Genomic DNA, 10,809 nt, shown 5'->3' with positions numbered 1-10,809 from the left:
CTTAAAAACTTCCACAGATGGCGCCACTAAACTGTCAACTATAATGATTTAGAAAGCACAAAACGGAAAATCTATTACTATTACGTCTCTATAAGGTTCAACCTTCTACAAGCTAATTGTAAGTAGCCGGTCGGTAGAAATTTATTAATTTATTAAAATGTATCTCGCCCAGCGTTGCTGGTTGTATATAGAGACGTCTTGAGTGTTCCCGAGCGTTGTATGTGTGGTTGCCTTCACGTTGAAAGATCTCTTCGCCCGACATTATAATTAATCATTCGAGCAACACGCATAAACGACATTTTTTCCTGCACGGACGTTAGGCGCTTCACTTGGACGCCATTATGCATATAAATATAAATATATCATGCGCACGTTAATACGCCCGTAATGATGAAACTCAAGAAGACCACCTTGCTCGAGGTGGGCATATAAAACATTTTATACAAACAGATTTTTAATTAAGAACCAAATTGAATTGAAATTTAAATTTATTTTTTATACTGCGTTAGGAATTAATTAAGGGTGAGAAGACGAGATTATTTATATGTGCACACTACCCGAAAGCTATAAGTCAATTGGTAATTGTCGTTTTATTAATTAACCTCATTGAAGGGTAATTTACGAGCGAGATGTGCGACAGAAGCAATAATTAGTCGCACTAAATAATAGCCGAGCCAATTATTTTCGATCCCCTCACAGACGCCGCTCGTTACTGGCTTGATTTTGGTCGTTTGAGGGTTGGGGGTGTATGTAGATGTGTGTGAATACGAGATTTATTTCCCTAGGTACATTGGTTTAGAATTAGAAAGTTATTTACATTTTTACCGCACAAACAGCGTGCAAAAAGCAATATTTACTCTTTTATCATCAACACAGATGTTTATATTAGCACATTATTCCACCCTAAATATTTTTAGGGAGCAATTCGCACATATGTCGCAATTTTTATAACGATGTGGTTATACAACACGCAATAAACTTGACATCATAATCAAAACTCTAGTTGGTTTCGTCATAAGTCATAATATTTACCTCTAAATATTCGGCTCCTGTTGCCGCCTGCGGCGACGTCGCTTGCACTTGGTAGGAGTATGTGCAGTGCATCTTCTAAATCTACCAGCACACTAATGTAACTAACTTCCAGTTAGCACAGATAATTAATAATTCACATTTATTATTTAAAAGCACATGTATTAGATGGGTGTTGATGTGATGTGGAATTTTCGATCCGAGAGAGCAGCGACGCGTCGAAACGATCGGGACACACGCGGCGTTTGACTGCGTGGCGGCCGGCGTGGGATCCTGGCCGTGCGCCGCGAGCCGCCCGCGCAAACCATGAGCAGGAGAGATCCTTTTTATTGGACGGGCACCTGCTCACGCCCTAAAACTACACTGCCGCGCCGCTGCTACAAACCACATGCCACCAACGCACCAAACGCATCACAACTTGTTCCTTCCATCTTTCTTCATGTGCTTTCAATAATTCATCTTGTGCCATACTCAAGTATCTATATTACTATAGTTTTTGTAAAGTAGTTGATATTGTACTCGTAGATCTGATAGATCTTGGTTATTTGCACAGCACGAGCCAGTGGTCGACCACCTTACAACCGGTCAAATATTCGAGCGACTTATCTTGAGATATCGGCAAATTACAGTGTTTGTCGTGGAAGTTAGAACGCCTCCGCCGTCGGAGTTGTTCGTATGTACCTATCTAGTGCAGCCGTGTTGTTTCACTCTCCTCGTTTGTTGCAACTGCAACGTAGGTACATCGTACAACGCTTTTTGCTCCAGCACGCTTTTCAAACCTCTAAACTAAATACTATAGTATTTGCCCGTCGTCATCGCCGACTACCAGAACGCGTAATCTGCATCTGGATGATGCCAGGTGTTTCGTTCTCACACGTGCTAGGAGCGGAACCTCCCAGTTCCGCTCCAGGATCATATTTCCGAAGGACGACACCTCCTTCCTTCCCATTCCGTGGCGACGCATTTCATCAAGCATCTCTGCGTTCTTCTATTCTTCAGACACAGAGCACCCTAAAGGGGCATTTTCCATTCATAACAAATAGCGGCAGGTTTTTTTTATTCGTGTTGTGTTGTGTTGCACGTTACTTATTATTATATTGCGTGCCATTATTCGACGATTTTCGGTTTCATTCATCGCGGCTATTGCCGAATTGAAGCGTGTTGCATGCGTGTGCTAGGTAAAGTAACCCTACGAGAGTGTATCAAAAGCATCCCAAACCCAAACGGACCTGTTGGGAACCATGGGATACTTTTATAAGGGTTACACAAAAATAGAAACCTTTCAAGAAGAAACCGAGATCGGTTTTCCGGTGAAAAATTCAAAAATTTGATAGTTTTATTTGATTCAAAATGGCGTCATACAAATATCAAAACATTTGTATGTTGTTTTTTACATATCTTATGATCGGCGAGTTCGTGAATGTATAAATAATGATAATTTAATTCTGAAAATTAATTCAGTCATTTGACCGAATGCGTAATGTGTTTATATTTCCTGTTTTTCACTCCGCCAGCGAGCCAACCAACTGATTAACATTAAAAATTAAACCGTGATTATACGTTTCGATATAATAAATAACGTAAAAATTGGCCCGAAAGTATGTCACTGAAATGAAAAAAGACGTGAAAAAAACGTTCAACTCGAATAGTTTACGAACATTATATCGATATAGCTGTGAGATGAGATAACATCTACTCAGGATATTCTACAAGGTGTTTCATGTGACGATGTTGTGAAATATTTCACCGACAAAAAATATAATTACAGCCACTTAATGCAGCCAATGTTAATTTGTTTATTCATTTATCGACGTGTATCGATAGGTATAAGATTGGCATTCACTTAAAAAAAGTTGGTATAAACGGAAAGGTTAATACATTGCATCGATTCATAGATAATTATTCATTATTTATTATACACGCGCATAAACAACATGTGTTTTTTAAGTGTTTATTTGACGATTAACAACGTCAATAAATCAACGTTTGCATAAATTTTTATGTTCATTTCTTAGTAAACTTAGTTTTCAAGGAATTGTCTTAAAATAAACCACTCAAGTTCAATTGTCGAAACGTTTTTCCTATAATAAACGTGCTCATAGCGCGCGTCTATTTTCGAAACGACGCGATAAAATATGACTCCGAAGAGAGAATCGGAGGAAAAACACCAAAAACGCATGTAGCGCATCACGACACGCCGCCGACAATTCGAGCGAGTAAGTTATAATAATGATGAAGTGGATGCGTTATGAAAAATGATCCATTTACGGGCTGGAAATCGTTCCGTTCGACGCGCGCCGATGCCAGATATTAATCATCGAAATTAATGATGTAAACGCATCTCTCGCTGGAGAGACAGCGCTTTATCTCGCGTTTATCCGCTCATGGCGCACGGAATTCAGAAAAAGTAGTTTCTGTTATTTAGACACACACTCAAAACCCAACCGCAATTAGGGCCAACTGCGCATTCCGACAGGGAAATTATAATCGTTATCAAAACAATGCAACCGTGCCACGAGAATTGTACACATCCAGCATCATAAAATTCGAAGCAGAGAAAACGGTAGGACGATTACCCGCAGGGATGTTGTGTGTTGCATAAGGTATGTAATTTTCCACATTGACTTTGACAGATCTTACATATATCTTATGCGCGTGCACTGACATGAAAATTATGATCCATCATTCTTTCTGCAGTTCACACCAATTCAAAAATGTGACTTTGTTCTCAATCACACCTTTGATTCGTGTTGTCTATTGAGGTTTATATACTCAGACCCTTTACACCTTATTAATTACTATATAGAAATATTTTATTACATGGTGTGTGTGTGTGTTAACCAACGTGTAATTTTGAATTTCAATAAATCATATTTTAACTCGTGCCCTCGCGCGCCCGTCACTGATGCTCACTCGTTTGTCTTTGCAAATGTTGCAGTCCTAATAAATTTAGAGTGTGCACTCAGTGATGTGAAAATTCGAAGGAGCTAAAATCGCCAACGGCCTCATCGGCTAATTACAGACTTGAGAAACTTAAAAATCTTAAGATGATCAATGTCTTCGCGAGTTGAAGGTTTCCCAAACCCAAAAAATACCCTTGTATAATGACTAAAATATGTTTCAAAATATTTATTTTAAAATTATTTATCAACAGCTGCGTATAGAGAATTATTGAGTTCATTTATGTGCCAATAATTACGATTTCAATTATACACGCATATTATTCATACTTATGTATTAAAAATATGCGGGTTTTGTGTTAATAATTTGAAAATAATTTCAATTGATATTATTCCACTCCGCATTACGAGTAAATATAATCATCAATATTTCTTCGTAGAATGGTTCGAAATGTTTTTTATTTGGTTTCTTTGGTTGATTTGTCAAGAGATAACACAATATATGTGTGGAAGTGCAACCCGTGCGATACAGTGTGCATTTCTCATTCGTTAGGTTAGGTTATATTCTCATAACTTACAAGATACACAGCGCAGTGCAGCGTAGTCGACGCGGCGGCCGGTGCCCGAGTTGGCAGCCAGCGCCTGTGCCCCGGCCATCTGTAATTAAATATCGCCAACCCTGTAATTATGGACAGTAAATTTCTGTATGCGGGGGCCTCAGCTTGATAACGTCTAGCGCTGCGCTGCGCGCCGTGCTTTTTACACGAGGCTCATCTTTCCACGTCCGAAATGACGCGATAAAAACGCGCACGTACGACCACGTCTCGATCGAAACAAAACGAAAACTATCAAAACATTCAATGTGTCTTTCACAGTCTCACACACACACTTACACACTGCAGTTCTGAGAAACCAAGAAGGATGCTTACCTGTAACAAAAAATTAAAACAAAATTAATCATCGATTCAAATTCAATTTTTTTCTGTGTGTTGTGATTATCGGCGGATGCAAGTTGAAATCAAATAAAAGCGTAATTCGTGGGAGTTTGTGAGCCGTGATCCCACCGTGAAGATAGTTCACCCCTCGATTTTCCACTCAGCTTGACTTTGCTTTAAAATGCACCCCAGCGTCGCGCGGCGTGCGGATTTAATCAAATGTAACAGATTTGGTGTAATAACAGAATCATCGGGTTCTCTTCATCATCGTTTCGTTCCCCGAGGATTTCATTCCAGTGGTATGAACACTAAAATCTACAGGGTGTTCTTTTGGGAAGCAAACATTAAGAATTTTCATTTTCAATTGACTAAAAAGCTATTTGCCATGATTAGAGCATATTGTTTGGATGAATCCTCTATTACTACCCTAATAAGGGTTCAGTTTGCCTTTGGGCTATCGCATGTCGAGTTTAATCCACTGTTATGACTGAATCTTTTCATCGGACACGCTTTTTGATCTTTTGTTTGCTCATTTTGTCGAAATTTTCTTCTTGATTTTTATTCTATTGAAAATTAAATAAATATGTGTTAATGATGAATAAATCTACTTTGAAGAGACGTTAGTTCACTTTCCGTGTTGGAATAACGAGGTGTACATTACTCGGGTATTTGTTTTGTCATGTGAGGAGATCATTTATAACGCACTTATCGGGCAATTTGCCATGCGCTCGTCGGAGATTATTATCACGACTTCGCTTATTTTTCTAGCCTTATCGTCTACCTCCCACACTAACAACACGAGCATACTGTATCAATTTGTACGCCGCACCGCGGGCAAAAAAGGAGCATTACCTACATTACCCACTCTTTTTTTAGTTTCCTTCCAACATTTTCACGAATTTACTCGTTTGAGTACCGACGTAACACATTGTGCGATAAGATGCGTGCACCACACGCCTCAAAACAAAATTTTATTATGCCTAACTAACAACTTCATAATGTGCAACCGAGCGATGGTAATGGTAATTTTCGTTATTTTCTTTATTTTAACAGCAAACTTATGTAGGCATATAGGTACTACCCAGGTAGTTATTTATTTTTTAAATATTTTTATCGTTTATAGCACAACACCAATTCAATTCTTTTTTTGAAAAAGTGATTAAAATCTGCATAAAACACTTTATGAGTCATTTTCACGCAAGTAGCAAAAATATAACTACTTAAAAGTTAAAAAAAATAAATTAATTAGATAATTTAAGGGTGCGCTTGCGTTCAAATTAAAATTTTCCGGCACCTTAACGTCGTGTGAGAAATTTTTACATTCAATTCCTTTGCGAAATTACTTGATTCTTATCCCATTTGCTGTCTGTTTGTTTTAAGCATTGCAAAAATGCATTTCTCATTCATTTCAAGTCTATTGTCAAGAGCAGATAAACGATAACCTCTCACATTCGTACGGTTATTGCTTATAAATTGTTAACTTGTGTACAAATGTTACCTGTGGGCACAGACATATCCTGCTTGTAGGTGAGTATAGATTTTCTGATACAACGCGTGCATTTTCTGTGTGTTTTATAAATATTTATTTATTGAAATGCATTTCTATTGTTGCTATGAATTCCTGTTGCACGCTTGCATTGTTTACGATAATGAGGAGCGAAGAATACGCATGTGCATGTTAATGTGCGTTTTGCGAATTCCTTGGTTTGCATAATGGCTGCTTGGATGGCAATTATTATCACTACACAAGCGCATTAACTACGCACAATAAATACGCATATAAGTATCTTATTATTATCATTGAAAATCTTAACTACCAATAGAATTGGACTAAAAAATTGCAGAAACAAACATTTTTTTATATTTTTTGTTAACAAATGATGAAAAACACCTTGTATCTTGCAATTTTTGGATTTTAATTGACACAATCATTTTCTTATTAATCAAAAAAAGTTTATTTAAATTTTTAAAATCATGAATATGAGAAAAACGCATCAAAACGCATTTTCCTGTAAAATAAAGAAATTGAGAAAATTTAACAGTACATCCTCAAAATTCTATTAAAGCTTAATATGTATCCATTATTTTATGCACATTACTGTTTGGTAATTATTTAAATAGCATTCCAAAAGTAGGAAGTCGACAATTAAATAAATTCAACACAAACATCAACGGGAAGTCAAATTCACCGAGGCATAATTCGTGGCGCTCGAAAACGTCTTGCAAACCTTCGCTGGTCGCTGCTTCGAATAATTTTATTGTTCTCGCTTATAGTTCATAAGGTTTTGCATTTTGCATTCGACATTTAACATTCAACATTCGACGTTTATCTCAATATGAAGCGCCAGAATTTAAATTTAAACTTTTTTTCATCCAACACCTTTCTTGGATATTAAAACACCGTCGTCACGTCCTGTACTCGTCTCGACTTTACTCATTCGAAAACAGTTTAAAACCTTAAAAGTCTTCAATTTTATTTTAATCATATTCCGTGGTTCAATTACAGAAATAACGCGTTTAAATTAAAAATAAGCGGTACCGGCGCAAGTTTTAATTTTAATTGTTGCGCGTTTTTTTCATTTTGTTGTTTTGCTTGTTAAAAACGCGAATTAGCATTTATTTAGTTTTGTTTTAATAAGACGAGGCGAGGTGTGCCGCCGTTAACAATACGAATGTATCTGAATGTAGGCATATAACGCATTCGAAATGGAATTTAATATCCGAGTCGTGCGCGTTTTTATTTCAAATTGGAATTACCTTAATAATGGGCGTTGCTGGTAATAATTTTTTAATTAAATTAAGCTTGGGCGAATGGGATGCGCGCATTAAATGAGTGTTTTTATGGTTGAAATATGCAAATATCTGCTTTATAGGCAAGTCGCAGTTACATACATACTAGATAGATATTAAGTTAATTAAGCAAGCTTTAATCAACTTGGCTGCATTGACTGGACTTTTTATTCCATTCGTAATTGATTAAACTGCAAAGATTACTCATCGACATTTTGTTATTTTGATGTTTCATGTTTCATTCTTTAATCCAAACGGAAATTGCAAGCGATTATAACAAAAATTTGTAAGTATAGTAATAGTATCAATCATAATCGATCAAAAGCATAACATGTTTGTATAATGTGAAAACGTTAAAAGATTTTACGGTTGTGAAAAGGATTGAAAAGTGTTCGGGCCTGGTACGCGCGTTATGCAGAATCAATCATCTTTAACAATGTGGTGACAACAGCAAGTGTCTGATACCCTTGCAAAACGCCACCCTAAAAGGATAGATAACTTTCAACCCTCTCAATATATTCTATTTACTCAAAAGCAGTGTTGCCATATTGAAAATATCAGAACCAGTAATACCACCAGTCATATGTCAAACCATATTCGGAATAAACGTCTGCATCCCATTTGCTCCTGCGCTTTTCACTGAGATCCTTTGATAACATAACGAGAGAAATAATGAAGGTAAGATGTGCTACACGAGCATCAAACAGTTGCAAAAAGCTTGAGTCCGATAAGAACGAGACAAGGCTGTAATTATAACAATTAGACGCGTTCCTTGGCCTAGCGTCAGACGGCAGCCATGTCGCGCATGCGCATTTGACGAGTAGAAAAATGTTAGGTATCGAAAGAGGTGACTGCGCGTAATTCATCAGTTGGGTGGTGCGAAAGCTTTAAAAGCTGGGCGTGCGATCGGCTTTTAACAATATTCATTATCGAATTTATAAGTATTAGTCGTTTTTATAACTTCCTTCGTTCGACAGCTTCCTTCTTAGCTTGCGTAACAAGATTTATTCACTATTCTGAAATCATCTACATCAGGTTCGTATTTTTTATAGATCTACACAAGTTGAGCATCGTCTATTCGAACATCATCGATAGCTTATGCTCAATTTAGCCGATATATTATGTTTAATTGAGCGTGCGACAAGATTTATACCCGGCTGCAGCTCTCCCTCGGCAGTTTTTTTCTCCATCTCTCATGAGGTTACACCACGAAATTCGTATAATGCTTATTCCACCCATATTCTCGTATTCATGATGTGCTCTCGAAGCACGCGGAAAAGCGTTGTAATTTGCCTCACAACAACATCAAAACACCAAGGGAGAAAAAAAAATCCGTGTGCCGAGCGATAAATATAATGGCGAATAAAAACAGCGCGCGCCTCCGACACGGCGAATAAAATATCGCAGTGACAGGTGAACTGATTTACGGGCAACGCGCCGCAATGAAAAAATATGACAAGCCGAATAATACAAACACCGCACAGCGGGGCAGCAAGCCTCGAAAAAAACGTGAGGCGCGGTTGTGGTAATTTCAATATTTACGTAGACATTTATTCGCTCGCGGTGTACGCGCTTGAAACGAAAGGTGGTAAGGTGGCGAGCATTAAGGGCGTTGGCGTACTCGTATTGTTGTGCAAACAGGGCGGTAGAGTAAACACACTGCGAGCACTTGACGGGCATGATGATACGCTTTTCCATCAACATCGAGTGCTAATGTGTACGCACAATAATTATAATGTAAGATTGACATTTATTTTCATCAAAAAAACAATCAAAAAATATATTGAAATTTCTGATCATGTCTTCGAAGAAAATGTGAGCAATAAATAATCAAACCGTGGACGTGTGTCGTAATTGAATAAATGTTTACATCATTTTAATAAATCATCCGACCAAGTGCTCGGTACCCACATGCTCCGGCTATTCGATGCGATCGGTCGTTTCGAGCATAAATTACAAGAAATAGATTCAAGCAATTATACACAAAGCGGTAATTACTAATTATCCACGGCGGGACTCATGCGGCCACCATTTATCTCTCATTTTATTCCAATCCCCGACAAACAGCGCACACCGCAACCGTACCGATATTATTTAACAAGCAATGCGCGCGTTCTACCGACTCGCGCGTTGAATAATTGAAGCCGATTTAAACATGCATTCATAATATCTACACGTCACTTTGTAGAAAATAATTAGTATCATTCTGAACTCGCAAAAACATTAACTCAATCAATTTAATAGCCATACACGTGTCTCAAAGTAAATATTTTAGGTTATGTTGTCGTTTGGTGGTAAAATTGTAAGATTCGCGTAGGCGTGTTCGACGCGCAAGCTTTGTTTAGGCGCGTTGAGGGCTGGCTAGCCTTTGTGCTTTATTCGCCGACGCCGTGCGCCCTCGAGTTCACCCCCATCACTATGGCAACGTGGGCGTCGCGACGCACCTGGATGATTTTCGTAATGGACTCGATAAATTACACCGAAACGCATGTTATCGTGCTGCATAACGCGCTCCACACTCACATTTACATATCCAACCAACCAACTATTGCTAAAATAATCTTTTCTCAGAACTAAATTAATTAGTTTTAATAGACACGACGAGTTTGTGGAATTTTAACGTTTCGCACTCAGCACGTGTCGTTTCAAACCGATAGCAATAACACGTGCGTGAACCGCATCGATTTTTCATTTCTCCACTCACAACTCAAGCTTTTGGTCATTCGAATTACTAATGGTCGTTAGTTCCGGATGAATGCAAAGCTGAAATTCTCGGCATTCTTGAACGGCGCGTGTTCGAAAATAAATATCTCACCACCAGTGGTTATTTAGGAATTCGGACGAGTCTCGTTAAAATTACACACAATGTGATGTGTGTAATGTGTCAATAAGTGCGTTCGATGATGGAGCGCGCGCACTCAACAAATCAATTTTGAAAATTTAATGAAACACGCACAAATTCACGGGTTGCATCTAATAAAGGCCTTAATAACAATAATCAACAAAGATTTGTATGCACTTTACGACTGTTTATATCAAAAAATGATTAGTCCAATGATTGATGGATTGACGGGCCCCGCGACGCGCGGAGAGAAGCCTACACACCTTGATCACAGTAATTTTCTCATCACTTACACTCCCGGGCCCACGATGTG

At 38.1% G+C, this 10,809-nt stretch overlaps 1 protein-coding gene across 3 annotated transcripts in view; it reads right to left on the bottom strand.

The window, feature by feature from the left end:
* Sp1 (transcription factor Sp8) overlaps positions 1-10,809 on the bottom strand; it is a 43,553-nt gene that overhangs the window by 14,198 nt on the left and 18,546 nt on the right. Inside the window, exon 2 of one of the 3 annotated variants that reach the window (XM_065299529.1) lies at positions 4,508-4,586. The exons of 1 other annotated variant lie outside the window; for it this stretch is intronic. Coding sequence is in view for 1 of the 2 variants with exons in the window: in XM_065299527.1 (XP_065155599.1) it covers positions 1,033-1,104 (72 nt within the window). In the remaining variant the exon portion in view is untranslated. Of the gene's footprint in view, positions 1-1,032; positions 1,256-4,507; positions 4,587-10,809 lie in introns of those variants that run through there. One more of the 3 variants, XM_065299527.1, reaches the window with a different exon arrangement.

The sequence above is a fragment of the Atheta coriaria genome, unplaced genomic scaffold (genome assembly GCF_025399875.1).
Source record: "Atheta coriaria isolate IRGN ID8LTWV9N9 unplaced genomic scaffold, Caltech_Dcor_3.1 hic_scaffold_3_pilon, whole genome shotgun sequence".
Lineage (NCBI taxonomy): Eukaryota > Metazoa > Arthropoda > Insecta > Coleoptera > Staphylinidae > Dalotia > Dalotia coriaria.
This window is presented reverse-complemented; position numbering and strand designations above follow the sequence as displayed.